Raw genomic sequence first — 22,532 nt, 5'->3', positions numbered from 1 at the left:
GAGTGCATGTAACAATCTCAGGGCATCCCAGTACAATTCACAACTCACTGAAGCCTCACTGAGACACAGTTGGAATGCGGGCAAAGTGACAACCGGATTGCACTCAGCAAACACCCACAAATAGCAAAATGTGAAGTACAGGTGATGTGTTTGGTGATGCTTGTATCTGGAATCTTTCCTGTCCATCTGAGGGGATCAATGGGATTCCAGTTTAGCATCTCATCTGCAATCTCTAATAGTGCTGAACGCCTACGAGTGTTTATATGGTCAAGTGTATAGAGTGAGACTCTATACACTTATAATTCACTGAATCATAAGTTAGAGGGCTGTCCCATTGACCTGCAGAAGGCATTACCCTGCCATTAAAATTGAATCTGAGAGAAATTTTACACTGATATGCTCAAGCCTGTGGAACTTTAAGGCCAGGTTTTATACTAAAAGAGGCCACAAATGAGAAAATCTGCAGACGCTGGAAATCTGAGAAACACACACAAAATGCTGAAGGAACTCAGCAGGCCAGGCAGCATCTATGGAAAAAAGTACAGTCAATAAAATCTTAGCTGAGTTCCTCCAGCATTTTGTGTGTGACACTAAGAGAGAAGAAGATATGGAATAGTGCACATGGTCAAGAAAGCACAACACGGTCTTCATCGTGAGGAGATTGAGGTGAGTGAGTGCTGCCCCCCTTCATTTTTACAAATTTTTGCAGGAGCACCATCGAGAGTGTCCTGACCAGTTGTATGACAGTCTGGTATAGGAATTGCAAGGTATCTGATAGCAAGTCACTACAAATAATTACGAGGACTGCTGAGAAGATCATCAGTCTCTCTTTCACCCATTAGAGTTATTTATTAGGAGCACTGTGTATGCAGGGCCCTTAGCATTGTCAATGACACCTCCCTTCAGTCCAACAATCACTTTAAACAGAACATAGAATAGTACAGCACAATACAGGCCCTTCGGCCACAATGTTGTGCCGAACCTCAAACCCTGCCTCCCATATAACCCCCCACCTTAAGTTCCTCCATATACCCGTCTAGTAGTCTCTTAAACTTCACTAGTGTATCTGCCTCCACCCACTGACTCAGGCAGTGCATTCCACGCACCAACCACTCTCTGAGTAAAAAACCTTCCTCTAATATCCCCCTTGAACTTCCCACCCCTTACCTTAAAGCCATGTCATCTTGTATTGAGCAGTGGTGCCCTGGGAAAGAGGCGCTGGCTATCCACTCTATCTATTCCTCTTATTATCTTGTACACCTCTATCATGTCTCCTCTCATCCTCCTCCTCTCCAAAGAGTAAAGCCCTAGCTCCCTTAATCTGTGATCACAATGCATACTCTCTAAACCAGGCAGCATCCTGGTAAATCTCCTCTGTACCCTTTCCAATGCTTCCACAGCCTTCCTATAGTGAGGTGACCAGAACTGGACACAGTACTCCGAGTGTGGCCTAACCAGAGTTTTATAGAGCATCATTACATCGCCACTCTTAAACTCTATCCCTCGACTTATGAAAGCTAACACCCCATAAGCTTTCTTAACTACCCTATCTACCTGTGAGACAACTATCAGGGATTTGTGGACATGTACCCCCAGATCCCTCTGCTCCTCCACACTACCAAGTATCCTGCCATTTACTTTGTACTCTGCCTTGGAGTTTGTCCTTCCAAAGTGTACCACCTTACACTTCTCCGGGTTGAACTCCATCTGCCACTTCTCAGCCCACTTCTGCATCCTATCAATGTCTCTCTGCAATCTTCCACAATCCTCTACACTATCTACAACACCATCAACCTTTGTGTCATCTGCAAACTTGCCAACCCTCCTTTCTACCCCCACATCCAGGTCATTAATAAAAATCACGAAAAGTAAAGGTCCCAGAACAGATCCTTGTGGGACACCACCAGTCACAATCCTCCAATCTGAATGTACTCCCTCCACCACGACCCTCTGCTTTCTGCAGGCAAGCCAATTCTGAATCCACCTGGCCAAACTTCCCTGGATCCCATGCCTTCTGACTTTCTGAATAAGCCTACCGTGTGGAACCTTGTCAAATGCCTTACTAATATCCATATAGATCACATCCACTGCACTACCCTCATCTACATGCCTGGTCACCTCCTCAAAGAACTCTATCAAGCTTGTTAGACATGATCTGCCCTTCACAAAGCCATGCTGACTGTCCCTGATCAGACCATGATTCTCTAAATGCCCATAGATCTTATCTCTAAGAATCTTTTCCAACAGCTTTCCCACCACAGACGTAAGGCTCACTGGTCTATAATTACCCGGACTATCCCTACTACCTTTTTTGAACAAGGGGACAACATTCGCCTCCCTCCAATCCTCCGGTACCATTCCCGTGGACAACGAGGACATAAAGATCCTAGCCAGAGGCTCAGCAATCTCTTCCTTCGCCTCGTGGAGCAGCCTGGGGAGTATTCCATCAGGCTCCGGGGACTTGTCCATCCTAATGTATTTTAACAACTCCAACACCTCCTCTCCCTTAATATCAACATGCTCCAGAACACCAACCTCACTCATATTGTCCTCACCATTGTCAAGTTCCCTCTCATTGGTGAATACCAAAGAGAAATATTCATTGAGGACCTCGCTCACTTCCACAGCCTCCAGGCACACCTTCCCACCTTTATCTCTAATCGGTCCTACCTTCACTCCTGTCATCCTTTTGTTCTTCACATAATTGAGGAATGCCTTGGGGTTTTCCTTTACCCTACTCGCCAAGGCCTTCTCGCCCCCTTCTTGCTCTTCTCAGCCCCTTCTTAAGCTCCTTTCTTGCTTCCCTATATTCCTCAATAGACCCATCTGATCCTTGTTTCCTAAACCTCATGTATGCTGCCTTCTTCCACCTGACTAGATTTTCCACCTCACTTGTCACCCATGGTTCCTTCACCCTACCATTCTTTATCTTCCTCACCGGGACAAATTTATCCCTAACATCCTGCAAGAGATCTCTAAACATCTACCACATGTCCATAGTACATTTCCCTGCAAAAACATCATCCCAATTCACACCCGCAAGTTCTAGCCTTATAGCCTCATAATTTGCCCTTCCCCAGTTAAAAATTTTCCTGTCCTCTCTGATTCTATCCTTTTCCATGATAATGCTAAAGGCCAGGGAGCGGTGGTCACTGTCCCCCAGATGCTCACCCACTGAGAGATCTGTGACCTGATCCAGTTCATTGCCTAGTACTAGATCTAGTATGGCATTCCCCCGGTCGGCCTGTCCACATACTGTGACAGGAATCCGTCCTGGACACACTTAACAAACTCTGCCCCATCTAAACCCTTGGAACTAATCAGGTGCCAATCAATATTAGGGAAGTTAAACTCACCCATGATAACAATCCTGTTATTTTTGCACCTTTCCAAAATCTGCCTCCCAATCTTCTCCTCTGTATCTCTGCTGCTACCTGGGGGCCTACTTTGACCCACTAACATCAGGCAGGAAGACTGGAGCATTAGCACAAGGACTGTTAGGATGGGAAACAGCTTCTTCTCCCAGGCCATAAGCCTACGGAACTCCCCACCACTACCTAGGTCTCACATTGTGTGAAGCACCAATAGCATTATACTGTTTCGTTTTTAACTTCTGTCATAAATGCACCTGATTATTTGTTAATTTATTTGTGGTAATATTGCTTTATTTGTTGTGTGTGAATAATTACTATATTGTGTACCTTGGTCCAGAGAAACGTTGTTTCATTTGATGGAATACATGTGCACAGTTGAATGACAATAGACTGAACTTACTGAGTTAAACATAATGTCCATCTGTTTAATGAAAGCCATTGACATAACTTTAATGTCCTGTCAGTTGAGATATAAGTGAACTTAAAAGGCAAATTGATAATTATTTAACAGTGAAACTGCAAAACTGTTTTTAAAAGGAAGAGGTTGATAATTAATGAGTAACATTGAGGAGCTGTTTCACCAGCTGAGCAGTTATGAAACCTGCTTCCTTAACAGATGGTTCATAATTTCAGCTCATTTTCAACCTGCTAATCTCAGCAGCCTCACTTGCTAATTGACACTCTGTTGTATTGTAAAATAAATTCCCAGTCTACTGCGGTTTTATCGTAGGGTAGCTTCATCACACAAGCTGAAACCAATCACCAAGTTGTGTCTATAGTCACCATCTCGATCAACTAAGAGCGAGATTTACACAGTCTCCTGCATAAAACTCACTGTTAAGTCATATTTGCACTGTTTGACTGGTGAATAATCTCTCCAGTCCTGATGAAGAGCCACGGCCCAAAACGTTATCTGTTCATTTCCCTCCATAGATGCTGCCTGACCTGCTGTGCTTCTTCAGCACTTTGTGTGTGCTGCCCAAGATTTCCGTCATCTGCAGAATCGCTTGAGTTTTATCCAGGCCTGGACAGCAAACGAAGACGAAGGAGAGGGAGGTGTTATTAGGAAGGTGGACTTTGAGAAGAGTCTTAGCTCAAGATCAGATGGGACACCAAATGTGTGTCCCATTTGAAAAATTGATCTGAGCGCCGGGATCAGGTTGTCAGGCTGTCTTTCAAGAGGGTGAACCTTCACAAGGCAACAAGTCCCGATGGAATACCTGGTCAGGCTCCAAAAACCTGTGCCAACCAACTGGCGGGGTGTTCAAAGACATTTTCAGTCTCTCATTGCCACAGTCGGAAGTTCCCACCTGCTTCAAAAGGACAACAATTATACCAGTGCCCAAGACGAGCAAGGTGAGCTGCCTTAATGACTATCATCACATCTACGGTGATGAAGTGCTTCGAGAGGTTGGTTATGGCTAGAATCAACCCCAGCCTCAGCAGGGACCTGGACCCACTGCCATTTGCCTATCGCCACAATAGGTCTATGGAAGACGGGATCTCACGGGCTCTCCATGCAACCTTGGATCACCTGAACACACAGAAACCAATGTCAGGGTACTGTTTATTGAGTACAGCTCAGCATTGAACACCAACATTCCTACAATTTTGATTGAAAAGCTCCACATCCCAGGCCTCTATACCTCCCTCTGCAACTAGACCCTTCATCAACGCCCTTATATCCTCCCACTTGGACTACTCCAACTCCCTGTATACTGGGATTAGTCAGTCGTCCCTATCCCATTTGCAACTGGTCCAGAATGCCCCAGCCAGGCTCCTGACAGGTGCCCAGAAGAGGGACCATATTACTCCTATCTTGGCCTCCCTCCATTGGCTGCCAGTAGGGTTCAAAATTGATTTTAAGATTCTCCTGTTTGTTTATAAAGCTCTAAATGGGCTGCCCCCCTCCTTATATCACAGACCTTCTAACCCCTTATTCTACTTCCAGGCCCCTCAGGTCGGCTGACTTAGGGCTCCTGGCTGTCCCGCGATCTAAACTTAAGCACAGGGGTGACCACACTTCTGCTATTGTAGCCGCTAGACTGTGGAACAGCATTCCCCTCCCTATCAGATCTTCCCTCTCCATCGACTCTTTTAAATTCAGGCTCAAAACTTACTTTTATACACTAGCGTTTGAATCCTCCTGATGTGGCTGATTTTTGGCTTGTCCCTAGGCCCTTGTGTTGTTTCTTTCGTACCTATAAGCTATTTGCCTTGTTGGTTATGTCTGTGTTTCTTGTATTTGTGATTTTAGTTATCTGCTCTGATCTGTACAGCACTTTGGTCAATGTAGGTTGTTTTTAAATGTGCTATATAAATAAATTTGACTTGACTTGACTTCACTTCCTGGGCTATGCAGATGAGCGGATGAGTTTACAGCATAGATCAGTACTTGGAGCTATGGTGTTGTGGCCATTACAGAGACTTGGATAGCTCAGGGGCAGGAATGGTTACTTAGATTGCCAGGCTTTAGTTGTTTCAGAAAGAACAGGGATGGAGGCAAAAGGGGTGGTGTTGTGTCATTGCTGATCAGTGATAGTGTCACAGCTGGAGAAAAGGAGGAAGTCATGGAGGGATTGTCTATTGAGTCTCTGTGGGTGGAAGTTAGAAACAGGAAGGAGTCAACAACTCTACTGGGTGTTTTTATACACCACCCATTAGTAACAGGGACATCGAGGAGCAGATAGGGAGACAAATTCTGGAAAGGTGTAATAATAACAGGGTTGTCATGGTGGGAGATTTTAATTTCCCAAATATTGATTGGCATCTCCTTATAGCAAGGGGTTTAGATGGGGTGGAGTTTGTGAGGTGTGTTCAGGAAGGTTTCCTGACACAATATGTAGATAAGCCTACAACAGTCTGCCTATTTATTTCTTCCATCGAAGTGCATGACCATACACTTTCCAACATTGTATTTCATTTGCCACTTCTTTGCCCATTCCCCTAAACTATATAAGTCTCCCTACAGGCTCTCTGTTTCCTCAACACTACCTATCTCCCTATAGCAAGGGGTTTAGATGGGTGGAGTTTGTTAAGTATGTTCAGTATGTAGATAAGCCTACAAGAGGAGAGGCTGCACTTGATCTGGTATTGGGAAATGAACCTGGTCAGGTGTCAGGCCTCTCAATGGGAGAGCATCTTGGAGATAGTGATCACAATTCTATCTCCTTTACCATAGCATTGGAGAGGAATAGGAACAGACAAGTTAGGAAAATGTTTAATTGGAGTAACGGGAAATATAAGGCTATCAGGCAGGAACTTGGAAGCATAAATTGGAAACAGATGTTCTTAGGGAAACATACGGAAGAAATGTGACAAATGTTCAGGGGATATTAGCGTGGAGTTCTGCAAAGGTACATTCCAATGAGACAAGGAAAGGATGGTAGTGTACAGGAACTATGGCGTACAAAGCCTATTGTAAATATAGTCAAAAAGAAAGGAAGAGCGTATGAAAGGTTCAAAAAACTAGGTAGTGATAGAGATCTAGAAGATTATAAGACTAATAGGAAGGGGTTTAAGAATGAAATTAGGAGAGCCAGAAGGGGCCATAAGAAGGCACTGGCAGACAGGATTAAGGAAAAACCCAAGGCATTCTACAAGTATATGAAGAGCAAGAGGATAAGACATGAGAGAATAGGACCAATTAAGTGTGACAGTGGAAAAGTATGTATGGAACCGGAGGAGATAACAGAGGTACTTAACGAATACTTTGCTTCAGTATTCACTACGGAAAAGGACGTTGGCGATTGTAGGGATGACTTACAGCAGACTGAAAAGCTTCAGCATATAGACATTAAGAAAGACGATGTGCTGGAGCTTCTGGAAAGCATCAAGTTGGATAAGTCTCTGGGACTGGATGAGATGTACCCCAATCTACTGTGGGAGGCGAGGGAGGAGATTGCTGAGCCTCTGGCAATGATCTTTGCATCATCAATGAGGACGGGAGAGGTTCCGGAGGATTGGAGGGTTGTAGATGTTGTTCCTTTATTCAAAAAAGGGTGCACAGATAGCCCAGGAAATTATATACCACTGAGTCTTACTTCAGTGGTTGCTAAGTTGATGAAAAAGATCCTGAGAGGCAGGATTTATGAACATTTTGAGAGGTATCAGATGATTAGAAATAGTCAGCATGGCTTTGTCAAAGGCAGGTCCTGCCTTACGAGCCTGATTGAATTTTTTGAGGATATGACTAAACACATTGATGAAGGTAGAGCTGATGTATTGTATATGAATTTCAGCAAAGCATTTGATAAGGTACCCCGTGCAAGGCTCATTCAGAAAGTAAGGAGGCAAAGGATCCAAGGGGACCTTGCTTTGTGGATCCAGAAGTCAAAGAGTCATTGTAGATGGGTCATATTCTGCATGGAGGTCAGCGACCAGTGGTGTGCCCCAGGGATCTGTCCTGGGACACCTACTCTTCCTGATTTTTATAAATAATTTGGATGAGGAAGTGGAGGGATGGGTTAGTAAATTTGCTGATGACACAAAGGTTGGAGGTGTTGTGGATAGTGTCAGAGGTTACAGCGAGACATTGATCGGATGTAAAACCGGGCTGAGAAGTGGCAGATGGAGTTCAACCCAGATAAGTGTTCATTTTGGAAGGTCAAACATAATGGCAGAGTCATCGTGGCTATCCCTCAAGGTCGAGGATGATGGACTTCGTTTTGAAGAAGTGGCCCACAGAGCAAAGACGTCTGTGCGTGTATTTCTTTAGTTTAACGCGTACTTGATGTTGCACTCCAAGAAGCACACGATACTTCACAAATCAACCAAATGATTCCAATGGCATGGAAACCACGACGATTGGAGCTGATGGATTTGTTTCAGCCTTCATCTGCCTTCACAGCTGTTGAGTTCGAAGTAACTTCATCCGCCTGTTCCACCATTGAGGTCTTGGTTGGATTGTTCTTTGTCAGGGACTTCACCCTCGACCTTACCACCATGAGTGACCCTACCAGGAGAATAGCTCCAGACGGCATCGCTCTCGGGATCACAGGACCACACAAGCTTCTCCACCACATCAAGGTGACAATGCACAGAGAAGGATGGCAGAATATAGTATTACTGGTGAGACTCTTAGCAGTGTGGAGGATCAGAGGGATCTTGGGGTCTGTGTCCATAGGACACGCAAAGCTGCTGCGCAGGTTGACTCTGTGGCTAAGAGGGCATACGGTGCATTGGCCTTCATCAATCATGGGACTGAGTTTAAGAGCCAAGAGGTAACGTTGCAGTTATATAGGATCCTAGTCAGACCCCACTTGGAGTACTGTGCTCAATTCTGGTCGCCTCATTACAGGAAGGACGTGGAAACCATAGAAAGGGTTCAGAGGAGATTTACAGAGATGTTGCCTGGATTGGGGAGCATGCCTTATGAGAATAGGTTGACTGAACTTGGCCTTTTCTCCTTGGAGCGACGGAGGATGAGAGGTGACCTGACAGAGGTGTACAAGATAATGAGAGGCATTGATCACGTGGATAGTCAGAGGCTTTTTCCCAGGACTGAAATGGCTAGCACGAGAGGGCGTAGTTTTAAGGTGCTTGGAAGTAGGTACAGAGGAGATGTCAGGGGTGAATTTTTTTAACGCAGAAAGTGGTGAGTGCGTGGAATGGGCTGCTGGCGGCAGTGGTGGAGGTGGAAACGACAGGGTCTTTTAAGAGACTCCTGGATAGGTACATGGAGCTTAGAAGAATAGAGGGCTATGGGTAAGCCTAGGTAGTTCTAACGTCAGGATAAGTTCGGCACAGCTTTAGGTTTTCTATGTTTCTATATTTGGGAAATAAAAATCTCCCACCACAACGACCCTGTTATTGTTACAACTTTGCAGAATTTGTCTCCCTATCTGCTCCACAATGTCCCTGTTACTATTGGGTGGTCTATAGAAAACAACCAGTAGGGTTATTGACCCCTTCCTTTTCCTAACTTCCACCCACAGAGACTCCGTAGGCAACCCCTCTGTGACTTCCTCCTTTTCTGCAGCCGTCACACTATCTCTGATCAGCAGTGCCACACCCCCACCTCTTTTACCTCCCTCCCTGTCCTTTCTGAAACATCTAAAGCCTGGCACTCGGAGTAGCCATTCCTGCCCCTGAGCCATCAAAGTCTCTGTAACGGCCACAACATAGTAGCTCCAAGTACTGGTCCACACTCTAAGCTCATCCGTTTTGTTCATAATATTTGTGTTAAAATAGACATATACCAAATCATCATTCTGAGCGCGTCCCTTCTCTATCACCTGCCTATCCTCCCTCTCGCACTGTCTCTAAGCTTTCTCTATTTGTGAGCCAACTGCCTCTTCCTCTGTCTCTTCAGTTCAGTTCCCACCCCCCAGCAATTCTAGTTTAAACTCTCCCCAATAGACTTTGCAAACCTCCCCACCAAGATATTGGTCCCCCTCAGATTCAAGTGCACCCCGTCCTTTTTGTACAACTCACACCTGCCCCAAAAGAGGTCCCAATACTCTGCCCTCTGCTCCAATCTCTCAGCCACGTATATATCCTCCACCTCATTCTATTCCTATACTCACTGTCACGTGAGTATAGGAATATACAAATCGATTAATACTGTTGTCCAAATCATTGACATACATCGTAAAAAGCAGCAGTCCCAACACCGGCCCCTGTGGAACTCCACTGGTACCTGCAGCCAGCCAGAATAGGAACCCTTTATTCTCACTCTCTTTATTCTGCCGACCAGCTAATGCTCCATCTACGCTTGTAACTTCCCTGTTATTCCATGGGCTCTTATCTTGCTAAGCAGCCTCATGTGTGGCACCTTGTCAAAGGCCTTCTGAAAATCCAAGTTCACCATGTCTACTGCATCTCCTTTGTCTACCCTGCTTATAATTTCCTCAAGGAATTGCAGTAGGTTTGTCAGGTAGGATTTTCCTTTCAGGAAACCATGCTGGCTTTGGCCTATCTTGTCATGTGCCTCCAGGTATTCCGTAATCTTATCCCTAACAATCGATTCCGACATCTTCCCAACCACTGATGTCAGGCCAACAGGTCTATAGTTTCCTTTCTGTTACCTCCCACCTTTCTTAAATAGCGGAGTAACATTTGCAATTTTCCAGTCATCCGGTACAATGCCAGAATCTAGCGATTCTTGAAGGATCATTGTTAATGCTTCCGCTATCTCTCTAGCTCAGAACCCGAGGGTGCATTCCATCAGGTCCAGGAGATTTATCCACCCTCAGACCATTAAGCTTCCTGAGCACCTTCTCAGTCGTAATTTTCACCGCACAAACTTCACTTCCCTGACACTCTTGAATGTCCGGTATACTGCAGATGTCTTCCACTGAGAAAACTGATGCAAGATACGCATTCAGTTCCTCTGCCATCTCTGCACCTCTCATTACAATATCTCCAGTGTCATTTTGTATTCGTCCTATATCTACCCTCGACTCTCTTTTACCCTTTATATACTTAAAAAAAGCTTTTAGTATCCTTTTTGATGTTAGTCGCCAGCTTCCTTTCATAATTCATCTTTTCTTTCCTAATGACCATCTTAGTTTCCTTCTGCAAGTTTTTAAAAGCTTCCCAATCCTCTATCTTCCCACTAGCTCTGGCTTCCTTTTGCTTTTTCTTCTCTTTGGAAAATATCTGTCTTGTACTTCCCTCATTTTTCGCAGAAACTCCAGCCATTGCTGCTCTGCTGTCCTTCCTGCAAATGTCGCTTTCCAGTCAACCTCAGCCAGTTCCCCTCTCATGCCATTTTAAATTCCTTTATTCCACTGAAACACCGACACATTGGATTTTACTTTTTTCCCTTTCAATATTCAATGTGAACTCAATCATACTGTGATCAATCACGGTTCCCTAAGGGTTCCTTAACCTTAAGCTCTCTTATCACCTCTGGATCATTGCACAACACCCAATCCAGCACAGCCGATCCCCTAGTGGGCTCAACAACGAGTTGTCCTAAAAAGCCATCCCTTAGACATGCTACAAATTCTCTCTCTTGACGTCCAGTACTGACCTGGTTTTCCCAATCCACTTTCATGTTAAAATCCCCAACGATTATCAAGACATTGCCTTTCTGACACACCTTTTCTATCTCCTGATGTAATTTGTAATCCACATCCCGGCTGCTATTTGGAGGCCTGTATACAACTGCCATTAGGGTCCTTTTACCCTTGCCATTTCTTAACTCAACCCATAGAGGCTCTACATCTTCCATTCCTATATCATCTCTTTTTAATAATTCAATATTATTTCTTATACATAGAGCCACACCACCCCCTGTGCCTACTAACCTATCTTTCCGATACACGGTATATCCTTGGACATTCAGCTCCCAATGGTAGCCATCCTTCAGCCAAGTTTCAGAGATGGCCACTACATCATATTTGCCAATCTGTAGCTGAATATCAAGATCATCCATATTATTCCTTCCTCTCAGTCCAGTATTTGTTGCTTTCTGTTTTAACTGCACCACGCCTCTATTGCCCTGTAACTATGCGACTGGCTGTGATTAAGCCTCATCTCCTGCCTGTTCTTTCTATATTCTCTGCCACATGCTACCTTTGATTTATTTCTGTTTTCTCCTACCTCAGCCCTATCACTCCGGTTCCCAACCCCCTGCCAAATAGTTTAAACCCTCCTTACAGCTCTATTAAATGTGCCCGCTAGGATATCAGACCCCTTTGGGTTCAGGAGTGAGCCATCCTCTTTGTACAGGTGTTCCTCCCCCAGAAGAGGCCCCAATGATCCAGGAATCTGAATCCCTGCCCCCTACACCAGTCTCTCAGCCACACATTAATACACCTGATCATACTATTCTTGCACTGGCTAGCATGTGGCACAGGCAGCAATCCTGAGATTACTACCCTAGAGGTCCTGCCTTTCAGCTTTCTACCTAAATCCCTGAATTCTCTCTTCAGGACCTCCTCTCTTTTTCTACCTATATCATTGGTACAAATGTGTACCAAGACTTCTGGCTGTTCACCCTCTCCCTTCAGAATACTCTGCACCTGATCCGAGACATCCTGTACCCTGGCACCTGGGAGGCAACACACCATACGGGTATCTCTATCAGGCTGACAGAACCTCCTGTCTATTTCCCTCACTATGGAATCCCCTATGACTACCACATTCCACCAATACACCAATTGTGAAAAGACACCATTAGTGCAGTGCAAGAGTACGTGGACTGGGAAGAGATGTCATTGGAGTTATAGGACAGTGTGGGATAAAGAAGATGCAAGGTTGTTGGATTATGACAGGGTAGGGATTGGGAAGTGATGTCATGGGGCAAACAGAGGTAGTTGTGGGGATCACAAAGTACACAATTTAACTTTTGTAAATGATTTGGAATGAGGCACCAAAGGTTGTTAAACTTGCAGATGACAAAAAAGTTATGCAAGAAAATACGTTCTGAAAGGGGACATAAATAAGCTACTGAAATAGGTAAGGTGAGTGGGCAAAGATCTAGCAAATGTGCTGGAATATGGGAAAATGTGACGTTGTTTTGGCACAAAAGTGAAAAAGATCATAATATCTGAATAGTGAGAGATTGCAGAACTCTGAGATGTAGAGGGGTCTAGGTGACCTCTTAGAATACAGAAAATAATTCAGGAAGCTAACATATATGTTATCATTTATTGCTAGGGGAATTGAATACAAAAGCAGAAAAGTCTACATCAGGTGGTGCTGAGACCACTGTCTGCAATAGTGGTCTCATTATTTAAAGAAGGATGTTAATATGTTGTAACAAGCTCTGACAAGGTTGAATAGATTAACAGATGAGATAAGTTCAACAGAGCATGTCTGATTCCGATAAAGTTTAGAAGAGCAACTGGGAACATAATTGAAATGTTCAAAATCCTAGGGTCTTAGAACACCACAGCAGAAACAGGCCCTTCAGCCCATCTACTCCGTGCCAAACCATTTAAACCGCCTAGTCCCATCGAATTGCACCTGGATCACAGCCGTCTATAACCTTCCCATCCATGTACCTATCCAAGCTTTTCTTAAATTTTTAAATTGAAACTGCATCCACCACTTCCATCGGCAGCTCATTCCACACTCTCACCACCCTCTCAGTGAAGAGGTCCCCCCTCATGTTCCCCTTAAATAATTCACCTTTCCCTCTTAATTTAAGACCCCTTGTTCCAGTCTCACCCAACCTCAGTGGAAAAACCCTGCATTCAGTTACCCTATTTATCTCACTCATAATTTTGCATATCTCTATAAGATCTCCCCTCTTTCTCCTGTGCTCCAGGGAATAAAGACCTAATCTATTTAAACTTCCCCAATATCTCAAGTCATCAAGTCCCAGCAACATCCTTGTAAATTTTCTCTGTACTCTCTCAAGCTTATTGATATCTTTCCTGTAGGCAGGTGAACAGAACTATACACAATACTCCAAATTCGGTCTTACCTATGTACACTGTGACTCGGTAAGTTCCTTTGGGATCAATAAGGTAGCTATGTATCTACCTATCTATCAGTCTGTCTTATACAGCTTCAGTGTAACATCACAGCGCCTGTACTCAGAAACCTAATATCTACCTGTGACACCACTTTCAAGAATTATGGCAACACACACAAAATGCTGGAGTAACTCAGCAGGCCAGGCAGCATCAATGGAAAGAGTACCATTGATGTCTTGGGCCAAGACCCTTCATCAGGACTGGAGAATAAATGATGAAGAGACAGATAAGAAGTTGTGGATGGGGGGAAAGAAACACAAGGTGATAGGTGAAAGAATTATGGATTTGTATTCCCGGATCCCTTTGTTCACCACACTCATTACCCTGGCATTCACTGGATAAGCCCTACTCTGGTTTCTTCTGCAAAAGTGCAATGCTTCACGCCTGCCTGCATTAAATTCCATCTTGCGTTTTCCTTATCTATACCTCTCATAATTTTATATATTCTCATGGTCTTGTCTGGACGATTCCTTTTGTAGGAAAAATGCAGAAACTAGAATTAGGCAGCAGTGTGTAAAGGCGACAGGCACCCATTTCAGACTGAGATGCAGCATCCCCCAGAGGATTGGGAGCCATTGGAATGCACTTTGGAAACAGAGTTTTTTAATAACTTAAAAGCATGATAAACTGCTATACTGCTATATGAGTAGGAATGGTTACTGTTGGTAAATAGGAAAGTGAATTTAATCAAAATCAGCTATAGTCTTATTAGAGCAGGCTCGAAGGACTGATTGGTCCTCGCTTACATGACCTCAAAGGATTATCTAAAAAGAAACAGCTCACTCTGCGCTGTATGAGGTCAGGGTTGATGTGAATGAAAGACATCATTGAGTGATGTAAGACTGAGAAGGTCTAAATTCCAAAGGACAATAACTCTGTAGCAGGAGTTTAGAAAGAGAGAATACCTTTATCTGTCACATATATATATATTAGAACATCAAAACATACAGTGAAATGCATTATATTTGCATCGACGGCCAACACATCCAAAGATGCACTAGGGGCAGCCCGCGGGTGTTGCCATGCTGCAGGCACCAACATAGCAGGCCCACAACTCACCACCCGAATCTGGACGTCTTTGGAATCTGGAGGTAACCAGAGCACTCAGAGGAAATCCACACAGTCAAATGGGAGCGGCATTTTCATCTTGTGAAATCCCTCCACAATTTATCAGACATGTGGAAAGATTTCAGAGTGGTACAGTCATACAGCAAGGAAACAGACTCTTCAGCCCAGAAGCTAGTTCTGTTTAACAGCATTTGGCCCGTAACCTTCTAAGCTTATCCTATCCATGTGCTTGTCCAATTTCCTTTAGAAGTTATTATTGTACTTGCCCCAGCCACTTCCTCTGGCAGCTCATTCCACATACGAGCCACCTTCTGTGTAAAACAGCTGTTCCTCAAGTTCCTATTAAATAACTTTCATGCTCACGTTAATATCCCTAATTTTAGTTGGATTCTTGGAAAATCCAGTCAGGAATTCTTGCCTGGGCATCTGGCAGGATTGTTGATGTGATTGGTGCAGAGTCAATGCAAGTCCTGATGGAATGGTATCCAAAATCCCAGGGCCCTTGTTTGTTTGGGATCCTGCTCCTGGCTGGATGGGCTTTTCCAGAAACCCACACTTCTCCCACTCACATCTCAGGAACATGCAGCAGTCAAACCATGGTCAGCACTGGACCCAAGTCTTTACATTGAACAAAGGAATCCCTCCTCCTTTTTTCTGGTCAATACCCTCACTGCTTGTACTTGGGTCCGACTCCTGCTCCTGCAACCATTACCCACTCAGTTTCCATGAAAGTCGCTTTAAGGTGGAGGGTGTTAATAGAGAAAAGCAGATGCAACTCGGTGTGGACACTAAAATTCTCACATTTTGCCTGATCTGCAGGAGGCTATAGTAAAGTAAAGCAAATCAACTTATCCACAGGGAAGAGGAAAGACACTTACCTTCTGGACCCAACATTTTTCACCTCCCTTACCCCTCTCATAGGTTTCACTAGACCCAGGAAATCCAACAGGCCAGAGTTACACTTAAAACACTAATTCTAAGCCACAATCTCTCATTCTAGCTTCACCTCAGAATGGTCTCCACTAACAGCAGAGATGGATTGGTTGGGGGTTAAATTATTTATTTTTACATAACAACTTCTATTTGAGGTCAAAATCTCACTTGCCTATCCTATGATTTCAACATAAATCTCTAGAAATGACAAGAGTTAGAAAATATTAAATCATGTGCTTTGCAAAAAGAGAACAGATTTGTTTTCCAGTGGCTTTTCTGAGATTAAGATTGCACCTTATGGACATCTGTTTGGACAAACAGGTCATTTCAAGATACTGAGAAAATAACGCTAGCTGCAAGTGACGTGCAGGGACAGTGTAAATTAGTACTACTCACATTGTGTGATCTGTCATCTGAGCCTCTCTTATGTAACGACTGGTGAAGGAATACTGAGTTGAGCTGATTTTAATCAGTCCATTACGGAATGAAAGTTCCTGCCAAAGCAAACCACAACATTTAGATTCAATTCCACAGACATTACGAACAAGACCGAATATGGCAATAAACTGAATAATGCTAGACTTTAGGTTGGCATGGTGGAGATACGTCTCTACCAAAGGAGGTGTAAGGCGCTCCTTCCCTCTGCTAGCCAACAGCTCAAGGTGTGGTATCTGCTTAGCCCCTCCCGATCAGGGTCATCTGAAGCCAAAGGAGCAGGTGGTGGATGGTCGTGTGAGCAGCTGGTGCATCTCACAAGTCCTGATTATGTGACAACTGACACCAGGCAGACAATCTCTGAAGAGTACTGATAATGGCTGGGGTCACCTGTCTTGTAAAGAAGGAAACCACTCTTGTAGAAAAAAACTGTCATGACCAATCATGGTCAAAGACCATGATCACTCATATCATACAATATGGTACATATTGATGATGATGTCAGAGTTTAAAAGCAAGCTTTCTTAGCAAACAAGATCAAAACAGGTTCACATAAATGGTTTTTAAAGCATTATTTCTTGCTTATGAATTATTTATTGAATGCTTAAAAACTCAGCTTCAATATGCTTACAATCATTGGCTCTTGTAGCCAAGTGCTGGCACAAATGTGATAAATACCATGCACATACCAATGTCTTATTAAGGAAAAAAGGCAACATGTGAGGCAGTAATGTGACTTTGGACAGGTAGGCATCAGCCTCTCAATGCTTCTATCAAAAATATAATTGTATTATAAATTATTATTTTCAGAATGGTTGTTTATCTTCTCTTTCCCTAACATACACACAACTCTTAATTCCATTATTACTGACAAGAGAAGGCCTTTTAGCCTATGTCAGCTCCCAACAGAACAATTCTCCCTCTCTCGCATTCATCTCATCTATTCTTTCATAACTCATCTTTGCCACCCACCAACTCTAATGGGTAATTGACAGCAGCAGTTCAGCCTAGTCTTTGGGATGAGGGCGGAAACGCACATGGTCACAGAGGTGACATGCAGACTCCCCACAGACAATACCTGACAGCTGTAGCAAAACCAGGATGCTGGAGAAGTATGCAGCTGGTACTAACTGGTGCGCTACTGTGCTGCCAACTTGTCTTGGAAATGGATGTTATCAATTTTATTTAACAGCTGGCTTGCTCCTCTGTATAATTAGTCTGATTGAAGAGGGTCCCGAGAAATGAAGTATAAGGAGAATTTGATGGCTCTGGGCCTGCATTCACTGTTTAGAAGATGGAGGGGGGGAAATCTCATTAAAACCTATCGACTATTGAAAGGCCTAGAAAGAGTGGATTTGGAAAAGATGTTTCCTATAGTGGGAGAGTCTAGAACCAGAGGGCACAGCCTCAAAGATGTCCCTTTAGAACAGCGATGAGGGGGAATTTCTTTAGCCAGAGGATGGTGAATCTGTGGAATTAATTGCCAAGGATAGCTGACATTCAGCATATTTAAAGTGGAGGTTGATAGGTTATTGATTAGTAAGGGTGTCCAAACTTAGAGGGAGGAGCCAGAAGAATGGGGTTGAGAGGGAAAATAAATCAGCCATGATGGAATGGCAGAGCAGACTTGTTGGGCTGAATAGCATAATTCTGCTCATATGGTCATTAGTCATGTGTACTTATGTATGGAATAATATGGAAGCTAAATGTATCTTCAGCAGGAAATAAGCATAACTATCAGATTGGACTCCTAGATGCCAACTGGAGATGTAATGAGATCCAGGTTCTAGCCCTTGATGATGATTTTTTCTGCTTATTTAGCTATACAGCACAAAGTAGGCCATTCTGGCCCTTCGAGCCTTGCTGTCTCAGCAACCCCCAACAAGTCCGATTTAACCCTAACCTAATCACACGACGATTTACAATGACCAATTAACCTATCTGGCACGTCCCCTGCGTGCTCTGAAAAGTCCACGCATTCCACGGGGAAGACGTACTCCTTACAGAATGGTGCCTGAATTGAACCCTAAAAGCCGGATTTGCCGTGAGCTGTAAAAATATCACAATAACCACTACATTACTGGGGAACTTGCAGTCCAATGCAGACATTTGACTGCATTGCTCTTAACATTTTTCAGAAATGCAACGAAGTGTCTCCTGAAATAAACAGCAATGGTGTAAGGAGAAGAGCAATTTATTATTTTGCAGGAATATAATATTCTCTATACCAAGCTAAGTCGAATTAGTACCACTGGGGACCTAGACAAATGCACATATATTTTTGCTAACTAAATCTGAAGTGAAGAGATAAATACAGATCTCCACATGGATGGAATACATTTGCAGCCCATGAGATCAAAGCTGTCAGTTTTAATGTTATTAAGGCTTCAGCTCATATTTGAGTTAACCTGTGCAGTCTACTCCATCCATGATATATTTTGTTTAATCCCTATCTGCTTTAGTGATCTAATTTTAAACTTTAATGCAAAAATGTTCTACTGATGGTGCTAAATCTCTATTTTATATTATTATGATGTATGATCAAACCAAGATTGTGCTTTGGTAAAAGCTCACGATTATTATCACAGACATAAACACTGCAATAGACTCCAAAACGTAAATGCAATCCAACAGCAATCAATTTAATTTTCTGGAAATGTATTTTTAAGTTAAAAATGGAAAAATAAATTCACTTGTCAAGAAGCAAATTCTATAAAGAGACTATACCCGTCTATGTCAGAACATTTTCTGTTCTTTCCACCATTCTAAGTGCAAAATAATGCCAGTCCCTTGGAAAAAAAATGTTCAGCCTTTTAATCACTACAGTTCACTTCAAACCAGGTTTGATGACATAGCATTCAAACAATTCTAATATGTGTTGATTTCACTTCTTAGAAAATTCCATGCATTGGTAATATTACAGTGCATGTTTAAGAAAAAATGATAGGTTGTTAAAGTATTTTTTTTCTTCAAGTTATCACTGAGCTGATGAAAACAAAAATGCAGCCCATATTAATACTGTCATGTGGCTAGCAGTGTAATAAATTGAGATGCCATTACTGAAATCTTTTTACTTCAGATGGTTCTCTTCTCACAGGTGTTGCCTGACCTGCTGACTGTTTCTAACATTTTCCAATTTTCTTCCTGAAGCTCAGTCCCTAAACCACATGAATCGGAGGAGTCCAGGAAGGCAACTCCTCACCATTTTGTCAAGAGCAATTACAGGTGAGGAGTAAGAATTCCGATTCACAAATATACAAATTTACTAAACCTCCTCCTTTCCTGAGATTAATAGATCTGGGTTCTGTATCGCCAAAGGATTCAAAGTATATTTATTATCAAAGTATGTATAGATTATACAACCTGGAGATTTGTCTACTTACAGGCAGCCACAAAACAAGACACCAGAAAGAGCCCACTTAAAAAAAAGATGCGTAGAGAAAGAGGAAAAAAATACAAATCATGCAAACAATAAAAGCAAGCAACATCATTCTGAACCAAATTGAGTCCATAGACCCAAATCCCAGAGCGGCTGGAGCAGCAACTTGGCCCGCTATCTCAGTTCATCAGATAGCGGGGCAAGTTGCTGAGAGGCTCTCCGGCAAGTAGCACGTAGCAGCCAGAGCAGTCTCGCACCCTCAGCCTTAGCTTGAGGAGAGTGGGGTAAAATGTCACGGGGCGAACCAGCTCCGGTCCCAACAACCTGCCTTTTCAGTTCACCTGGCCTGATTTTTAAATTGTCCAAGCACCGGGTCTTCCCCTGCACTTGGACTCAGGCCCCACCGCAGCGATACGCTCTTGGCTACCTCCGCATCCTGTCCTAAAGAGTGAATTCTTTATGAAACCTTTTGAAAGATAGTTTACTCAACAGTTCTTAAAAAAACACATTATGTTCCTTTATTGTATTAGTTATTGTTTCAAAAGTCTCTTTCAAATGTGTTGATCTTCCATTGTCAAAACATTATATTTCTAACTTACAAATTTTAAATGATGTCATAATGTTTGAAGCAGATATCATATAAATTGGTTTATAGTTGAATAGTTCATCCTTCTTTCCATGTTTAAACAAAATATGAGTTACTTGCTTAATCCAATAGCCTGCTGTTTTTGTTGAAGCAGCAATGAAAAATTATAGGCAGAGTTTTTCTGATGTTATCATCAACAGCTTCTCGGTAAACACCTTCTTCAACACATTCTAAGCTCCTAGAAACTGTTATGTACTGTCTTCCCTCTCAATCATCTCTCACTCGCTTCATCTGCTTCACGAAGTCAGTCCCAAATGGTCTTCCCTAATTCTTAAATATTCCTATAACTTCCTGCAGGCTTTCAAAAAGTCATTTCCCTCTCCAGTGGTCTTCATATTTCTTTATAGTCGTTATCAGATTCCGACAGCACATTCTACATTCCTGGTGCTTATCTTTGTTATTACTAGCTCCATTGTGAGACTCTATTTTTAGCTTGACAGCTTTTGTACCTATCCCTGCAAGTCCGTATTTTTGAAGTTTTCTCTTTGATATATGGACAAAGTACTTATTTCTGTCTCCACCCACTTCATGGGTGATGAGTTCTCACTGATGATTCTCCAACTCATTTACCAAGAATCCGTCTGTACAACTCATCAAGTCCTAACTGAACAATAGTCTAAGTGACATTTGTTTGAAATGCTACACTTTGAAGTAAGCATTCTTGTAAAATATTGTTGAGATTATGTTTTTATTCCACTTGGAAAGTTGATTGAATGCCCTTCTCCTATTGTCTACTCTCCTCTCCTATCAGATTCCTTCTTCTCCAACCCTTTACCTCTTCCACCTTACTTCACCCCCCACCCCCCCTCCCCTACACACCTGGTTGCACCTATCACCTTCTTGCTTCATCTTCATGGACGCTGCCTGACTTGCTGAGTTCCTCTAACATTTTGAGTAGGTTGCTCTCAATTTTCAGTAACTGAAGAATCTCTTGTGTTGTTGAATGTCTTTGCATTATTTTAACATGATGTATGATTCAGTTAGTTGGATACTTGAATTTCTTAAAATTAGGGGTTGTGGTGGACAGGCAGCAGTTGGTCTAAACAAAATTAGAATCGGCAACACGTGAAAGAGAACCAAAGGTCAGTATGGAATCAAACATCACACAGAACTTATGTCACCTGAGACTATAGCCAGAAAGGGGATAAAGTTCATACTGAAGGAAGGAGTGTGTGGTGCACATCAAAGTCAATAACCCTTGCTGTTTCTAATTCAGTTACTTAATCATATAAGGGGCTCCACCGTGGGCACTAGCATCTGTAGTGTCCAGGATATCTTCAAGGAGCAGTGTCCAAAGGTGCAGTCCATCATTAAGGACTCACACCACCCAGGACGTGCCTTCTTCTCATTGTTACAATCAGGAAGGAGATAAAGAAGCCCGAAGGCACACACTTAAAGATTCAGGAACAGCTTTTTCCCCTCTGCCATCCGAATTCTGAATGGACATTGAACCCATGAACACAACCTCACTGCTTTTTAAAAATTTTATTCTTTATTATTACTTATTAATTATTTAATTTAGCTATTTAATATGTATATACTTAATCTATTTCCGTTTTTTCCTCTATTATTATGCACTGCTGCTTCCGTTAACAAATTTCACGACATATGCCAGTGATATTAAACCTGATTCTGTCACAATGGTGGGGGCATAGGGAGCAAGGGTGGACCCAAATGCAAGACACTTCTTGTGAAGTTAATTAAAATTAGTTTATTGTTCGATATCAGGAGAGCTAGGCAGGAGCAGGAGTAGCGAACTGGACAAGGACTGAGGACTATGACTAGGCTGGGACCAAGGGTCTGGGCTGGGACTCGGAATTGGCTCCCAGAACTAGAGGAGACATGAAGAGGCTAGGGTATGGACTCTGAGCCCGAGACTGGGTATGGACCCAGTACCTGGGTCTTGCCTCGGGCTCGGACCCCAGAACCAGGCATGGACATGACATGGGCTAGGGAGAGGAGGAACATGGGAACACAGAGCCTCGGTCTTGGGAGAGCAGGTACATGGAACCATGGACACATACACAGAACACAGAGTCGGGACCCCTCCTTGGGTACAGGATATAGGGCCGGGACTCATGACCCTCCGCGGGGCAACAGCAAGTCGGCCTGACTTACCCCACGGAGGCGAGGACAAGACAAGACAAGACCAACACGAATGAACTCCAGCCAGTACCTATCTAGCTCCGACGATGGAACTAGACCGAAGTGCAGGCGGGGCTGCAGACGAGGGCTAGAGGTAGGGGGGCAGAGAAGGGATTCAG

The 22,532-nt window shown here is 43.3% G+C and overlaps 1 protein-coding gene across 4 annotated transcripts in view; it reads right to left on the bottom strand.

The window, feature by feature from the left end:
- LOC134349729 (von Willebrand factor A domain-containing protein 3B-like) overlaps positions 1 to 22,532 on the bottom strand; it is a 180,619-nt gene that overhangs the window by 7,530 nt on the left and 150,557 nt on the right. For all 4 annotated transcript variants that reach the window (XM_063054493.1, XM_063054494.1, XM_063054495.1 and 1 more), the window contains one exon: positions 16,205 to 16,302. In XM_063054493.1, the coding sequence (XP_062910563.1) occupies positions 16,205 to 16,302 (98 nt within the window). The remainder of the gene's footprint in view (positions 1 to 16,204; positions 16,303 to 22,532) is intronic.

This window comes from Mobula hypostoma, chromosome 7 (genome assembly GCF_963921235.1).
Source record: "Mobula hypostoma chromosome 7, sMobHyp1.1, whole genome shotgun sequence".
Taxonomy (NCBI): domain Eukaryota; kingdom Metazoa; phylum Chordata; class Chondrichthyes; order Myliobatiformes; family Myliobatidae; genus Mobula; species Mobula hypostoma.
This window is presented reverse-complemented; position numbering and strand designations above follow the sequence as displayed.